General features: G+C 37.1%; 1 protein-coding gene across 2 annotated transcripts in view; it reads right to left on the bottom strand.

Moving 5' to 3' along the window:
- BEND5 (BEN domain containing 5) overlaps nt 1-18,424 on the bottom strand; it is an 851,759-nt gene that overhangs the window by 628,231 nt on the left and 205,104 nt on the right. For both annotated transcript variants that reach the window (XM_048944758.1, XM_048944759.1), the window contains exon 4: nt 12,400-12,494. In XM_048944758.1, coding sequence (XP_048800715.1) covers nt 12,400-12,494 — 95 coding nt within the window. The remainder of the gene's footprint in view (nt 1-12,399; nt 12,495-18,424) is intronic.

Here is an 18,424-nt window from a genome sequence, read left to right as displayed (position 1 = left end):
AGCATTAGCGACCATTAACTTCTCATGCATGTGGCTCATGCTGTCAGGCAGAACGTGTTAGTGATACTTGTAAATGTTGTCTGTGAATATGTACACCACTTGTGCATTTGCTGTGAAGCATCCCAGCTTCACTTACCAGAAGGCTTTCTAAGCCTTGATCCACATTTTTGGTGGCTTGAAAAGAAATAGCTTTTATTAATTACGTGTTGAGTTAAAGCTACAAACGCTCTTTATGTGAGCACAAGATTGTCAGTTGATGCATCTTTCTGGCATTGCACTGTACAAGAATTAGAACCTTGTGAGATTTACAGCAACTTTGGGGCTTGAAACCAAAATAGTCTAGCAACTTTTAAAACGAAGAAAAAATAAAAGCCATGCGACTTCTACTGCCAACATTAAGGAGCTGAAGAAATACACATACACTTGGACAACAGAAATTTCATAAGCAACCCTCCTCCCCTCCACCCCCCCCCCCCCCCAAGAAAGGCAGAACAAAACAAAAAATATACAGTAGATGAGTATGCATCCTGAAACACACACACACACACACACACACACACAGCGCTTTGACTGCGATGAAGAGTTGATAGAAAATGGTTTTCCTTGCACGCAGAATCTCAGAGGAAGCCACACAGTGGCAGTACTGGGAATGTAAATACTGTGCTCTATTGTGCAGCAGGATTAAGAGTCTTTAAGGAGCTAAAATAAAGTTTCCTATGTATGGTTGCAGTTAAGTTCAGTGTTACTTTATTTAGAAGACATCCTGGTTTCTATTGCTCTAAGACTGGAAGAAAAGCACACAGTCAACATGTAATTTATTTCCTTCTGTAATTTTAGTATTAAGAGGCCTCAGACACAGAGTTAGTCACACATTTCACTCTGGGCTACTATTTTCTCTCCATTTTCATCCACACTTTCATTTCCTCTCTTCAGATACGTTTTTGAAGCCCAGCCTAAACTTGGAATACTTTGCCAAAATATAAGGAAAAGTAAACAAACTGAAGAAGCATCCCCCACGCACAAACAGACACACCACAGACATTTCTGATTCATCAGGCTTATTGGTTTCTGTTCTTCCCCAGTACATGGAGACGACTATTAGAAATGACAAATCCAGAGTGATCTGTTTATTTTCACAGTACTGGGAGAGTCCTGTCAAAGAGTACCAGCCACACAGATCACAGATATTAACTTCTAACATATGAGTATCTCCTATCAGGGCAGGTAAGGGAATACTTCAAAATAAATCTGTGAGATTCACGGTTACAGAAAAACACAATGACTGACAGCTACACAGACCTTTAAGATTTTTTCAAATATTGATAAGCCCTCTCCCCTGTGCACCCTGTTCTTTACTGGCAGATCTGCAGTTTAGCGTTCCCTTTCAGATTGATGCACAAACCTCCAGCCCCATGTTTACTAATAAAGATAATGGCAGGAAAACAAGGCTGCATCTATAACAAACTTCCAAAAGAAAAGCTACTTGTACATTATTCTAACTGATGCCTGGTACTTTTCCCCACTTACCTCTGTGCTTCAAGAGGGGGCAGGGACAGACCCTTAACTTACAATGGCACAAAAGCAGCAATTAGACAGCTTTCCATCAGGTAACTATTTGGTAACCATACTTGGTATACAACATGATGAAACACCAAAGTGCCAAGACAGTATGTACTAACTCACTATAAACCCTACGTGCTCTACAGACAGTGTAACAGTCACCATAACCACATATGCACAAGGAGTGTGACACAGCACTAAAACACAGGGCTAGTCTTACTTTTACAGAAGAACACACTGTAATCATCTGCCTATTTATACCCATGACTCCATCTAAATCAAGTCCTTGAATTCACTGGGGGTACCAACACTATTCCCTCTAATTGATTCTTTCTTTTAAAGAAATATCAGACCTGATATTTCTGCAGGGGTTAACACCCAGTAAATTTGAGGTGTCCTTTCCTGCTTACCTTGACTTAGCTTTTATTGACAGAAAATAAGGCGAAGCCCACCTGACAGCACCTGCACTTCTCCCTTTTGAGTTACTCCTCAAGTTCATGAAACCCACGAGAGCCAAACACTTCCCAAGCAGGATTTGCACTGCAGCCTCCTCCACCAGCACCCCCAGAAGAACAAGAATCTGTTATGAGCGCCCAGAGAATTATGTTTCTGTATTAATAAAACCTACACACAAACACACATATGCTGTATGACTCTGTTTCAATGACTGAATGACATTTAAAAAAAACATAGGAACATTAAACTATCCAGTAGAGCAGCAGATGGGGAAAATTTCTTCTCCCTATCAAAGCTAAATTATTGTATCGCTACTGGTCTCAAAGCCATGAGGTAACAGTGCTTTTTTAACTATACTAAGAGAAATATTAGGAGAGGATTTTATCCAAAGGGCACAGTACATTACTTTAGCTTGGATATTCCTCAACTTCTTTCTATGGTGACTCTATCCTTTCAAGTTGAATCACCTTTTATCTGGAGCTGCAGTGGTCTCTCCTATAAATTTGCTGAAGGGTATCACACACTCCCAACAAACAGCTCTGCAAAACTCTTTGTAGGATGAGTACAATTTTTTGTTTTTCTTTTTAAACTAAGCCTTTTTTAAGAGATTAACATAAATAATTTTCTTCCTCAATTACAATAGCATCGCCCAGTTAACTTGAGAAGTTCAGAAAGTTATGAACTTCTCCATCTGAAATCACATCCCCAGTGAGTCCAGCATTATTTAAATATTTATTTATTTATATTTATTATATTCAAAATTTAAATGGTTTGTGTTACTAGGATTTGGGAGCTGAAAAAACATCTTAATGGTCAGTGCAAACAAAGCACACTGACATATCAGTCTCCCATCTGCAGCACAAGACAGATGCAAGTATCTTCTTTCATGTCCTTGTTGTATTAATTCCAAGATTCAAGAGCATTTGTTTGTCACTTAGATGTGTGTTGTTTTTCTTTTTATTTTAAAAGGAAACAGATAACCTCCATCATTCCCAATGCAATTCTTTCTCACAGGGGAAGAAAAGCAGCCACAGCTACCAGCTGCAGCAGGGCACCACAGAACCTTGATCTGATGATTGTGACAGGGAAGACTTGGCCACTTACAAGACAATCAAAAGCATAAAATTGTGCACCCACATCAGATTCTGGGGTAGTGAAATGCCTCCACTTTGCTTCCCATGACAGGAGGCCTGGCCACATGGCTGTGCATGGGACACGCAGTGCCACCTGACTGCTGTGAGCTCCCAGGAACTGCTGCATGCCCACAAACCCACAACACACTGATAGGTGAAACAATTGCTGACAAAAAAAATTTGTAAGAGGATAGGATGAGCATTTTCAAGAAGGTTTTGAAACCCTTAACCTTTGCACACTTACTTAGAGCATGGGAGGAGGGTTTTATAACAAACATACACAAACTAACAGGCTGGAGTTGCACACATTTATTGAAGGAACAGAGCAAGAAAGGAAGCACAAGCATGAAACCAATTTTGCCATCCTCTATATGCAACACTCATCCCAATATGATGAGTCCAAACAGAACTGCTTATGGATGCTCTGCCCAGCAGAGAACCACAAAGGCCAACATTTAAGCTTTATTTATATCCAACAAATATAATGCCCTGTGGCGGCACAAATATACTTCAGCCACAGCTCACCTGCAACTCAGCTGCACACGTGCTACAGATAAGCCCCAGACTAAGGGGTGGTACTAGTGACACTGCCTAACCAGCTACCAAAGAAATACGAACTCCAAATTCTACCAGTTTTACTAAGAGAAAGTGGTGATACCACAGAGCACTAACAAGAGGGCTGCTCTATTGATACCTATTTTAATGGCTCATCTTCCCAATGGACCATATTCAACCAAGAGCCAGCACCTTTCAGTTCCCTCAGCCAGCACAACTCTTCTCCCAGAATGATCCTCGCTTTCCAGAGGTAGGAAACCATCAGCAAAGCCACCAGCTGAGATCCCAGAGCCTTATTTTCCCATTAGACCAAGCATCTGACAGCCAGTTATCCTGTCTGAGCAGTTCTACACAGAAAGACTGGAATTAATATTTGCTGCCAAAAAATATTGGATACTTTCTAATCACACTAGGGAAACTCGCTAGGTTTTCAATCTCAGATAGTTAATACAGTGAAGCAGGAAGACATTTCACTTTCAAGCTAGAATTCAATAATCATACTTGAAGCAGCTCGAAAACAAGTTTTAACCACTGCCTCAGCATCTAGAGATGCAGAAAAGATCTTTATCATTAAAATTTAATTTTCTCAAACCAATGGCATATCATACAAAAGTTAATTCATAAATTAACCTTTCCGGTTGCAGCATTAAAAAGTAGGATCTTGTATTTCGTTGTTATATACAACTGTAAAACCACGTGAGAAAATTCAGCATTCAATATTTTAACATTGTTCTTACAATATCAATGGGTGTAGTTATGGCTTATTTTTTCCATGGTTCTCATTTCCCACAGTGCAGCAAAAATGTTTATTTTCCATTATATTGAAAGAAATTGAAGTAATTGCTTTGGCTTTTACCATAGCACAGCAAATTTCAGGTGGGTGTGGAGGACCATTTTACTTTTATCAGGAGTTCCCAACAAACATTTCCCCATCACTTTTGCTTTGTACTGAACATTGCTACTGTTATTTCTTTTTTTTTCATAGCAAGAGAATGAAAAAGGTTGTTAATGATTCAAACATTTAGAAATATTAGGTTGGCCATTACGGCTAACTTCCCCTAAAATATTATTTCTGATATATAACAAAAGCACAGTATATGCAATATATATATTCAACCAGTACTATGGTTGGTTTTTGTTGTTATTTAAATATGTCAAAAGATCTTTAAAGATGCAAGTCTAAGTGAAAGAAAGCAAAAATGTAACCTAACTATACTGCGTCCGGATGCATTCTCAATTACATTGCCATAGATTATTACATCTTGTTAAATTCAACTTGTCTGGCACTCTTCAGACCATTAAAACAATCTTAAAGAGATGTTACATTTTCTGATTACAGTTTTTGGGTCTTATTTGTATAGCCTTGTGTTAACAGACTGATTTTCGAGTACATTTCTTGGTGACACTCAGCTTTGTCTGTGTAGGGCTCTTACCACTAAGTACTTACGACTGATAAATGCCATTCTTAACTGAGGTGATTTTCATTCTGCTTCGCTCCATTAGTTCAAAGTACAAAATTGCAATGAAAAGCTGCAATGTCCTCTTTGGCAGTTTGACTCTGCTTTGAGTTCACTGCTGCCTGTATTTGTCTAACTTATAAACTCAATCTAGGGGAAAGCACTTCAATTTTTATACAGATTTTTTTTCCACCAAACCTGCCAAGGTTAGGGTCTCACTGTTTTTTGAACACTTCATGCAATCAGTTCCACCAAATACCCATCACTTGAGAAAGGAGAATGACCTGTTTCAGGATAGGGTGCAGCACACAGCTGCAGTCATATTTTGCAGCCGTTCAATTCAATTCCATGGACTGCAGCAAGGAAAATTAAAACTACAGTTCACTTGTTTTAGACTTCCAACTGCAAAGTTTGTTGTGATTTGCACTGAAGTGAGGGAAAAGTATTTTCAGGCAGCATCACCTCTTTAAGATTTCTAATTTCTCACCAACACCCCAATAATTATTCACCATAGACCAAAAATGTACCTAGTAGAAACAGACTCATTTGTTTCCTACATGCTTCAAACCTTTCATGAATAAAGTAGTACCAAGGGTAACCTTTCATGAATACAACCTTAGGGATCACAGAGTGCCCTCAATCAATGCAGGGAACTCATGTTGACAGAGTATATGGGAAACAGATTGAGGTATTAAAGCACATAGCCTCTGGTGTTTTAGTTGTAAATACTATAACCATCAAATATTTAGACTCTTATGTAAGCAGTATGCCATTTTTTAAACAGTTACTGCTTGGAATAAATCTTTAAGGACGGAATTTTCAGAAGCACTCAGTATTGGCCTAAGTTTGTTCTTACTGAAATCAATCATAAAATTTTCACAACTCTGGAAAAAGGCATTGTCTATTTATATGTTTCCATGGCACTACATACAATAAGCCTTCATCCTGACTGGGGCTCCACTGTAATCTAAATAAAATTATATATAGGAAATCAGTAAGACAATGATGAGGAAACACACACACACACAGAATAGCACAGTTTTTAAAATAATGACTGTGAAGCCATTTGGAGCTGCTTACGTTTCCTTCAAATCTTAATTTTCATTTGCTTTTATATTAATCCAATTTCTTTGCTATTAACTTTCCCCAGTATAACTCTGTGAATCTTAAACTTCCAGTACAGTATCCAGTCAGTAAAACATAACTTGCTTTCTTGCTATAATCTATTCCCATTTCATGTACACAAACACATTAGCCTAAGGATGCAGTTCATAGTTTTATACATAAAAGATCACCTCTCATCTATTTCCAAAGGCTGTTGCTGATAAGAGATATATAACCTGCTTTAAATTCCCAGGAATAACTACTTTGGCTGCGTTGGAGAAGGGAGCATTTGTTTTTATGGTTTTGCAGACGCAACCACTCTGTTTTGTTATTTTACAATATGCACACCAACACTGATTTATGCTGGAATCAACATTGGAGGCAGCTGTTTTACTTTCATATACACACACTCCCCAGAACTACCTAAAATGTCTTATTTTCCTTCAAAGAACTTCACTAAGACCAAGTCAAAACTCTTGCTCATTGTTTAATACAGGATTCTAAAAGCTCAGTAAGATCATGTCCTTTTCCCTATTTTCTCCAAATGAAAAGCCACAAGTTACTAAATTTGAGACTATGGTTCCACAGACAGCTTTCTAGGTATTTTCCTAGCAGCAATCCTCACTCCCTAAATACTGTGTCAGACATTTACTACCACCTTGCTCCACTCCTCCAGCTGCACCTATACAGCCAGTCAGATTTGGATCTATGGTGAAGCAGACTTCCTTTTCTAAAAGAAGACTTTTAACCATGGCCAGAGACCAGTACGGTGTCCCTATGCAGAGCTGCAGCAGAGGGAGCAGCTCTTACCAGACATGTCCGTATCTGGCTGAAACCTGCACTGATGTACATCCATGTATTTCAGAGAAAATGTTTCTGAATTTCCAAAAGCATTCTTACCAGATCCCTCAAAAAAATAAAATAGCAGCATTATAAAACTGGTAAAGGCACAAACTTCCAGAGAATAGCCAAGGTTGTAAAATAGGCCAAAGAAAAAACTAGGTAATGATAAAAACATGTTCATCTTCTTTGCCTAAATTCAAGTTGATACTATCAATAACCCTGGTCCACCATATATTTTACAGTAAGCACTACTAGTCTTTCAGATTAGCAAGCTGTATATAAATTTAGTGCTTTATTCTCAAACTGTTCCACCACAAGTGACAGCTCATTCCACAAACAGCTTATCTTATGGCTAAAGATATATAAATACATACTAAAAACGCTGTTGGAAGTCTCTGAATGTATAATGCAGCCTGATAGACATGGTAGTGATTGTAACACTGCATTGTAGACAAATGTTAAAGAAACTTGGCAAGAAACAACACGTTTTAGCTACTCAAAATGCAGATTTTCTCAGTCTTGTCCCCTTCTGATGAATGGAACATATGGGAGTATTGTTCATAAAACTTGCATTGCTGTTCTCCATGTCTACCAAAATTCTTCATCATGACAATATTTACCAAGTTGCATATACTCTCAAATTTGAATTAATTACCTAGATTTTTTTCTGTATTTCCAGGTTTATTGCAAAAGGAATACACTTTAGAAGCAATGTGTTATGAGAATGTAACAGTAGACGTTATAGCAACAGAGGTAGCGGAGTGCTTGCTGGCAAAGGCAGCTATCCAGTTAAAAGCTATCAGTGCTAAGTGAGATAAAAGACGGGAAAGAAAGTGACGGCTTTGCCAAGAAGCAGTTTAAAATCTGACATTATAAACAAAACACATTTAAATCTAGACATAAATCTTCTCTTGTATGATGTAGCCTACATAGCATTTGAGCTAGCATTATTACTTACATACAAACATTTCCTGAAATGCAGTATCACAAGTGCTGAGCAGCCTTTAACCTTGCATTCATCCACTCAAAAACCATGTTATTTATTATCCTTTGTCCCTTAATTATGAGGACTTCACCTACTGCTCTCTGCTCATTTAAAATGCAGAATAAAATACAATAGATGTCTGAAGACTTAACAGGTGTCAACCAGATATTTGCCAGCTACCACTACTATTCTACTGGGATGAGCTGCTGTTCTATAAATACTAATTAGACTTCTGCACATGATCTTGCTGAAATACCTAAGGTGATGAGTGGCCAGTTGTTACTTTTAAAAGATTAGCACAATTTAAAAAAACTAACGTCCCCAATGAGGCAATGCTCACATTGAATAATCAAGAGTTATAGCTGTTCTCTGCCCAAAGGGAATATTTGCTCACTTCATCATTTGGAAAATCTGCTGCCTCTCTAACAAGTCACCCTTCTATTTCACTTTGAGAAAGTTGTAAAACTTCATAGAATAAATATAATGATGTGGTATATGTACTTAAACAGTCTTCCACAGCCATGCCCACATGATAGATTTTAATAGCTCCTAAGAATAGAGACTTCAGTTTGAAATGATTAAGAAGCCACAACCAAAACAGATCACACTAAAATGAAGCATAAAAGAGAGATTACACTAAAAATTGCATCAGCATAGCAAAAATGCAGTTTACAGTAACCCACCTCGACCTCAACTCTTCACCTCCACAAATCAGAAAGACCGAAACAGAACAGGTGTGTGTTACAGCGATCCTCTATATTTGAGGTAGTCATTATCAAGGAAAAAGAACAAAAAAAAAACAAAAAAACAAAACAAAAAAAACACTATTTACCCAAAATCTCAGTTTAATAATTCCAGATTAGCAGATAATTGTCAGCAGAAATGCTAAGTGACCATACACGGCCCATTCCAGTGGCTTGAAATAAAGCCTTGATTTTCATCTTGAAACGTAACTGATGTAACACGGTGTGACAGCACTGCATTTCTATGTATGAGCTGTGATTCACTGTGGTGAGATTTGACTGATGTAACTGACACAACCCTATACTATTCAGTAACAACCTAGCATGCCCACAGAAAAAAAAAAAACATCCAGGAAAATGAGAATAGAGACACAGAACTTGTTTCTATTTTTCTGCCTCTATTTCTTGTGAATAGTAAATTCAGTAAATCTATTTAAAGTATTCAGTAAATCTATTAACATTTACGGTGGAAATGCATATCTTTTAAATCATTTTTCTGGTTTTCTTTTTAAAAAATAATCTTATTCTTTACCATGAAATCTGGTTTTTCCTTATCATTCAGCATACTGCTTCCCCTTTTTAAGTAGCTCATTACTGGAAATGTTTGGCCTTACTTCAAAAGAGAAGAATATGTCAACACCAGAACATCTGTGTCCACACAGAGTGCTTTGATGACAGTGATATACCCCATTTACATCACTAACACTGAGCTAAACCTTGATGCTGACTGCATTTAAAGATTTTACCCCACAGGGCAAGAGAATACAGGTCAAAAATGTTGATCTGTGTTTGACACACTCTTCTTCAAGAGCACTTGGCAATGATTTGTTCCAGAGTCAAGAATCAAACTCGCAAAACAACGCAAAGCTCGGAGCCATGTTCACATAACCACACTCGAAACAAACATTAAAATTCACTGTCTCTGGAGGCCAATCTGCTTTTGATACAGAGGATTTTGCAAGCTATATGGTCAAATTCTATCCTGAATACAGCAGGATTTTTTATTTCAGTCAGAAGGGCATAACACTGCTCCAATGCAAAACAAATAGTAGATACTGCCATCATAAAACTCAGACCTGATTGTATTTAAAAAGGCAGAATAGTTGTGTATGACACAGCATTGCTTTTGTCTGTGTGGCTAGAGGAAGTTAGAAGAATTTCAGTATGTATCACATGCCTCCACAGGCAGGCACAATAATGGTGAGTTCCTAAAATATTTAGTACAGGAGAGTTCAGAGATGAAGCTATGGAAAATCTGTAGAACATGGCTTCTAGTAGTTTTATTTTTTTAATTTCTTTTTAATATGTTGCGCTTCTTCAACTTCCTGTAATTAATATCTGCTTTTCCTACCAAATTACATTATATTTACTAAATCACTATGCTTGTTTAATTTTTAGTACAAGGTGAAGAGTTCTAAGTATTTCTCTTCAACAACTCTGAATCTTGGGGACGTTCATGTAAACCTCAGTACTTCAGCAGCATTAAACAATTCAGTTCAGTGCTGCTTTCTAGATTAGTTCATAAGAAGCATCAAACAAGACCAAATCAATGCAAGCCAAATGTTGCCCTACTCATGTTCAAGCACCACAACTACCTGTACACTGCATGTGCATGGAAATCTTATTTCATTTCAGTAGAGAAACAGAAAATTTTATTTACAGATTTCATTAGAACACCATGGAAACAGATAAAGAAGCAATTGCAAGAGGCACAAGCCACGTGAAAGGCAGGTCTAATAGAAAGCATGTATTCAAAAATAATCTATGTGTTTTCCCTCTTGAAAAGTATACATATAATTCCTATAACATCAAGCCAATTATACTGAGGAGACCCCAATATCACTGAGGGCCCTGATAACGGTATGAATTAATTCACACCTTCAAGGTACAGCAAGTTTTCGCACCTGGGCTATTAGAAAAAGAAAAGATATTTTAATGCAATAATTATCTTTTTTAAAGAAAGAAATTAGAGGTAGAATTTCTGAAACAGGATTAAAGTACGGTTGTAGCCCTGTAAAAGGAAGCTGCATTGCACACTGTGCATGGCTCCAGGCAATGCTATTAATTCCTCACTTTCATAGGAGCAAAATACATCCTCCTAAAAATATAAAACACAAAAATAAATAGATCTCCTGGGAAGTGAAGGAGAAATCAGTTTTAAAAATAGTGAAGGAGCCTATATGTTCTAGAAAAACCCCATTTTGCATTGTTTTGTAAGATTTACACTTTAATTTGAAACCAAAGTAAGGCATAAAATTTGTATGAAAGCAATATCTGATTTATATATAGACTTAACACAAAATATACTTAGCTGCAAATACCAGACTCCAGTGAGAGAAAGAAAAGGTTCTGAAATATGATTAAAGTAAGTCTGATGTTTCCCCAAAATACCCCAAAAAGGCTTTTTGGAAATTAAATAGTAAACAGTAACATGATTTTTGCTACCAAAAAAAAAAAAAAAAACCCCAATGGATTTTTTCTTAATTAATTTTCAATGTTATTGCATACACCTATTGAGCTGAAATTGACTCCAACTGCTACCTGTTTCCAGGGCAGGTTTTTTCTGTCCAGTTGACCTTTCCATCTAATTTAAAAAAATAAATATAAATAGCCCTACCTGTTGGTCAGACAAAGAAGAAGTGATCTCATAAGTTAAGACTCAGTGAACTCAAGTTTTCTGATTGTTCAAGTATTTAAGGAAGACACGTATATATAAGACTAAGATTACGTACAGATTAATAATTAACCAATAAAGACTTTCAAGAATATGTTACTGTACACTTGTGGTCTAACCTCACTATCCATATTCAAATAAATCTTGCTAAAGGCAAATTATATAATTCTTGAGAGTCTTGCATACATTTAGACTCATTAGATTTACATATTACTCACAGCAGACATTTCATTACAGTTGGTCTAAAAAAAAAAAAATGCACCATCTATTTGTGTTCCATATCTGCATGATTTTCCATGTTGTATATACTGCCTAACTTATGACCAAGTTGTTTGACCTTCTGGTGTTTTCAGCTGCATCTACGTCAATATATAAAAGAGCAAATATTGCTTATTGAATTGAAGTCATCTCAGAGGGCAGAGTTCATACTCTTAACTGCAACTTCTCAAAAACAAGGGAACCAAACCCAAAAAGCCTTTTAGAAATTCTGTTTACCTCATAGCATTTACAAGCATTTGGGAGAGTGCAATGTTAAACAAGCCAAACCAGAGCCAGAGACCATGCTCACAGCTGGATGGTGAGGAGATTACCAAACAGCAATTTAGCCAGAGCCCCCACTGCTCGATGTGTTCAAACAGACGTATCTTCAGTCACACTTATTGGAACAAGACGCTAAAACATCGTCACAGCAAAGCTGGAAGAGGCCTCTAGAATTCATCCAGACCACATGCACCAAAGAGAACCCTATTCTCACAACATTGCTCATACATTCAAGTTCATTCCTACTCTTACTAAAAGCTACACCTGAGCCAGAAGGTCTTCACTATAAAAGAATCCCAAGTAAAACACTTTTTCTCCTAATAAGCAAGCCTTTGAAATGATAACTCACCATTTTTGTCTGCTTGTGGATTTCACCATTGGAGCCATTCCATCTCTATAGAGGCTTTTTGTTTTACTGAAGTTGACGACATTGAAAATTACTCTCTAGAAAAAGGAAATAAATCTCAGTTATAAATTATGAAATACTCTACACATTTGTCGTATATACCAGCTGCATAAAAACATACAGAAAATATAGAATGGATATGTATCTTATGCTTTGAAGTACTTTTAGTCTCCATAGATCTCAGATAACAGTCTATTCCTAGTATTTTGATAGCCTACATTTTACATCTTGCAGCAGTAACGTACTTTGAAAGTAAACTTTAATACACTTGGTTTTCTGGTAGGAATCCTATTAAAACAAACAAATAGGTTACTCAGATTCAAAAACAGAAAAGCAAGTCCAGTTTATCTGTTGAAGATCTTAGTGGAAAGTAGGCAGACAGGGAAACTGATCTCACAAAAACCTTTCAACTGCTTCATCACTTAAAGATTCTTATTTCTACACAGCAACAGGAAAAATAAAAACTTCTGATTCTTTTCCCCCTAAGAGAAGATTATTTCTCTTCATTTTGTCTGACAAAAGAAAGAATTCTCTTCTGTAAAAACTACACAGAACACTTATACATCAGAAATTGCACATAGCCATCACTGGTTTGAATATGGTAGTGATGAGAGCCCAATTCTCATCTTAGTATACACTGATAGCTTGGGGAGACTACAGCTGGCGTTTAACGGTTCAAAGGAAGAGAAAAGTCTAGATCTTCACTGGTAATGGACTGATACCAAAAGTAAATTCATGCAGAGGAAAGAAAAAAGACAAAACCTTCTTCCCTACCATCTGTCTGCTGTAAATCACTTCATGCAGAATTACTTATCCTGTTTCTGTTAAGAAAGTCTGGAGTAGACCAAGCTCATTTCATGTATTACATTAACCTTACAGATATTAAATCCAATATAGCTGGTTTCTCATGCCTCTGATATGCAACATTAGTGTACATAGAAAAACTGAAACATGAACACTAAATTAATTTTGATATGATGTTCCAGGATATACTACTGCATTTCATTTGTATTTCTCTCTCTACATTTATTTTCCGCGGGTGTCAGCGAAGACTGCTAAAAATTATATTTGCCCTGAGATATTCACAAATATATTTTTACAGTGAACTATTATAATATTTACATTGTTAAAGAATGGTTCATAAGAAGGCTGAGAAAAAAGTGGCCACTGCTTGAAATCTAGCAATTCTGACTGAAGCAATAAGATCAATTAAGCTTTCATATGTAAAATTTCACAAAAACAAACACGGACCTTCCAGGCAGTCTGTTCAGAACACAGTGAATTATAACATTAAAGTGAAAGCAATCAGCAGTGGAACACTGACAACAGGATCCAGGTACAGTTACATTTGCATGTGGGGCAGGTAAGAATCCAGGCAAACTACACACATATAGTTCTAATTAAGCATCTCTGTACTCAAGAAAAAGAAGGTTTTTAGAAGCGTGGTAGCATTGAAGATTTCATAAATGGAAGCACAAGCTGCTACGTATGCAAACTCTGCAAATTAGTCAAAATTTAAGAATAATCTGTGGATTTTACTGGAAACGGCTCAAAGTTAGCTAGTTAAAAAAAAAACACCACTTTCTTAGAGCTGCTAATTCAGTTTTGTATCAATGTTAATGTGCAAGCTTCATATCTATGTACATGAGTTTACAGGTATTTAGCAGTATTTTGAGTTTTTTGTAACAGCCATGAGATAAGTTATAAAAATAAACTCTTAGTGGAAGTACAGAGTTCATATAACTTTATATTTGTAATTTTCAGCACTGAGGATGTTGCTTCTTTGATGAAATGTCTATCTTAAGAGATCTCCAGTTATTTTCTGTCCTACACTTACAACATGAGGCTTTAAGTTAGATAATTATATTTAGGTAGGTTTATATATATATATATATATATATATATTGTTTATATATATATATACACACACACGTGCATGCATTTCATAACCTACATGAAAGCATCTTCCTATACTACAGTGCTGAGTTTTTCCTCTGTTACTCAACTTCTTTCATATTTGTGAAAACAAATTAAGTTGCTACAAATTGGTTTGTCAATCTCCATGTTTGCACAGAGTGAATGAAGCAAACAAGATCTCCAAACCAATTGCCTTAAACTTTGGATGCAATCATGTCACTGTTGGAAAGAGAAAGTTGCTAATTTTGTTACGGGCTGACTCAGAGCAGACAGCTGGTAGACAATGTTCTTATTCCAATCAGGCTTATTTTGTATAATGAGCAGGGCAAATGTACACAACTGGGTAAGCAACGTATACAAAAACAAAAATATGCAGCTCATTTAACAAAGCACTGCAGATTATAACATTTCAGCCACTCGTGTTCACCGCAGAGTACGCAGTTAGCAATGCATGCAGCTCTCTCAGCACGGCATACAGTTAGATTGGCAGAATGAAAATTTAACGGCACAGAACAGAACTTTATCAACATACACCGCTGAAGTAATAAAGCACACAAACCGAAGCGCTCAAATAAGCAGCAGAACTCAGTCAAGTATTCCTGGTGATAGTTGAAGTAGCCCATGCAGCTCAGTCAGTGAAGTGTGCAAGAACGTAATGACTACAGTGTACACACCTCAGCCAGAAAAATATGCAGCTCACTCAATAAGGTATGCAAACTTCTCTGAACTGAGCACTACAACAACAGCTTCTGATACAGCAAGCATAATTTTCTGAACATAACTAGTTTCATTTTTTTTAATTCTTGCTTGTTCTATAATATACCAGTTGTAAAACACAGGGCAACAACACTAGATATATGCTACGCACACTGAAGCACTCTCTTCTAAGAAAATTATCACTATATATTTTATGAATTATAGACATACAACAGGAGGCATTTAATGAGCAATATAATTTAGAAGCTCAAAAAATGAGAAACCACCCAATTTTTAAAGAAAAGTGCAAAGTCAAGAAAATAAAACTAGATGAAATGTACTTACAAATTCCCTAGGAATTGCTCTACTCTCCAGAGCATCAATTCAGAGAAAAACAGCAGAGAAATTTCACAACAGACACTTCCTTGTATTCACTTCGGAAGGTATAAATACCACTAAAAGAAGCAATATTCTAACTTGTAACTGAAGTGAAATCACATATGATTGTTTTTGGTATAGCATATTTTCAATCTACTGCGTCATTCTGACAAATGGCTGCAACTTCTGGGTTGGTGGAAGAGGCACAATGCAGAAAAGCCTCTCAGAATACCAGCAAGCACAACTGAACCACTTTGGGGCACACATCAGGGTACACTGGGGTTTCACAGCAGGGAGGAAGGCATCTGCTGCAGTCTTAGGTTCTTGGACTGCCAGGGGTGGGAGATACTGGACAACACAAGACCACACAGGTACTTAATAAAAAGCAAAGTCCCCTTTCCATGATGCATGCGCTAAGCATGTTGGAAGTATCTCGCTGTTAAATTCATTAAGATAGAAAAAATAATAGATCTGTCTTGCCCTTAAAGTTTACTGATAAAAATCTGCTTTTCTGGTAACCTTTGCAAAATTGTTTCAGGAATTCAAAGCATAGTCAAGTGTTAAGGTTCACTCTGGGTTTATTTTGTTTGGATGGTTCTTTTTTAATGGTTTGTTTTTTAAAACATGAATGAGGTAAACTCTGAACACAGGCAGAAAAGATGGCTAAAGCACGTAGTACCATTGGTATTATTACCAGAAACACAGATTCCTGACTGGGGCTGGAAGGAGCTGCTAGTTTTGGAGGGGAGCAGCACACATTTGGGTGGTTTGGCACCAGAGCTGAAGTCATTAAGCATGGATGGCCATATTTTACATCATATTCTAACACGTTTCTGTAAGCACAAGGTAAGCCTTAAGGTAAAACTTAAAAGTTCATCATAAAAATCACTCATATCGTGGCAGGTTTTCCATCTGAATCTACCAACACTGAAGCACATCTCCAGCAGATCAGTCACCCCTTCACTAACGGCTAAGTGCCTTCTCCCAGGAGAAGGTCACACTAAGGCCCTTAAGAAGTCTACCAGGTTTATTTTGGGTGATTTTCTCCAGCAAAATTCTCAGGAATAACAGAGTTGCTATGGTTGACATTAAAAGGAGAAAACAAACCAAAGAACACCACAGAATCCAGCCTGAGGCAGACACCTGGCACAGTCAAATAGCTACAGATATGAGAAGTTATATCTAACTCAAAAGAGGATTGCTAATAAGAAGGGCTTTCTTAGTATTTATGTGACACATTTTAAATATTAAGGACTGTATCTATGTAGTATTACTAACATAATGCCAATTCGATGGACAATGCTTCATGCCACAAGAATAATGCAGCCTTCACTACGCAAGGACTAAGCATTCAAATGCAGACAGGAGCAATTTCATCATCTAACCAGACAAGGTAATCAAGCTGGGCACAAAGTAGCAATGCTGGAATGCATCTGCTGAAATTAAGTCTGCACTCTTGTGCTCTGAACAAGCGTTAAAGATTCAGAAGGCCCAAATACTATGGCTTCATTTCTTCTCCTGCTGATTCTTTAGATATTACAGCATTTGGGGAATTCCTGAAACCTGCAGTATTTTGCCAGCTGAGATATCCTTTCCTTTCTCTTTTTTTTTTTTTTTTTTTTTTTTGTTCGTTTGTTTTTGTTTTTGTTTTCCCATAGCATCTTTCCTTTCTCTTCTATAAACGAAAGCTTTCCTCCTTTTTAAGTTCAGATCTACTTCAGAATAACATTCTATTTAAAAAAACAAAAAACAAAAAACCACAAAGCAAAGAAAAATGAACTTCTCAAGCCAACCCCACAAGTTGTGAGATTTTAGACTCACCATTTCTGAATGTGAGAAACTGGCAACATGGGACTGCTGCCTTCTCACAAAAAGAACTACATTTTTATATTTGTGTCAGGAGGTCTTTGGAATCTTTCATGACAAAGCACCTTATATAAGGCTATATAAAAATAAATTAGACCGAAGGGACTTCAAAACAGAGAGGAAAAAACTGTTACCTGCAACTGCTACAGATGCTGAAGATCACAAATAATACAAACACCCATTCTGTGCAAAATCCCCAATGAAATCTTACCAAGGTCATTTCTCTAACCTTTTAGAATTTAAATCATTCATGACTGCTAACGTTTTAAAGTAAGTCATACTCCCTTTTCTATACATCCTTTCAGATTGAAAAGTTCTAAATATTGATAGCATTTAGTCTTTTCAGTTAAAGAGTTTTCAAAACCTGCTGGCACGCAGAAGGGGAAAATAAATACTCACCTACTGAGAGAGGATGTTAGCAACTATCTTGGGCTCCACCAGGCTCACTAATCAGTTGCACCTGTGTCTTGTTAACTTGTGAGATTGTGGAGCCCTTGTAAGGTAACGAAGTCTTACGAAAGCAAATGGCTCACAGATTGTGAATTATAGGATTTTTTTCCCTCAGCAGAGATCCTCACTTTGCTACTTAAAAGACTGAAATGCTAATATCTAGGATGCTACAGAGAGCAACGTGAAAATAAGACTCAAAGGATTTTACTGTAGTAAGACATCAGGTATACTGCTATGCAACGTCCACATCGCAACCTCTGCTGGCGACCTGTTCCAGCACCTCTCTACCCTTAACACAAAAAACCACGTTCCTTATATCCGTTCTAACTCTCGCCTTTTTTGGTTTGAAACCGTTTCCCCTTGTCCTCTCACAACAGACCTTTCTAAAGAGCCCATCCCCTTCCTTCTTATGGCCCATTTGTAGATACTGAAAGGCCACTGCCTGAGGTGCTAACGACAAGCTTTACAGTTTGAAAAAATTACCAAATTAGGCCTGCGCCCCATTTCAGTGTCCTTTCTGTCAGTTCTTTCATCGCCTTCAAATTAACACTTAAGTGCAGACCCACAGTTGCAACACCTGCGTGCAGCAGCAATTCTCACTCAGAATCTCACTGTTGATGTTAATTTTGCTCACCTGGGCCTGGGGAGGGGGACAGTGTGC

The sequence above is a fragment of the Lagopus muta genome, chromosome 5 (assembly GCF_023343835.1).
Source record: "Lagopus muta isolate bLagMut1 chromosome 5, bLagMut1 primary, whole genome shotgun sequence".
In the NCBI taxonomy this organism is placed as follows: domain Eukaryota; kingdom Metazoa; phylum Chordata; class Aves; order Galliformes; family Phasianidae; genus Lagopus; species Lagopus muta.
This window is presented reverse-complemented; position numbering and strand designations above follow the sequence as displayed.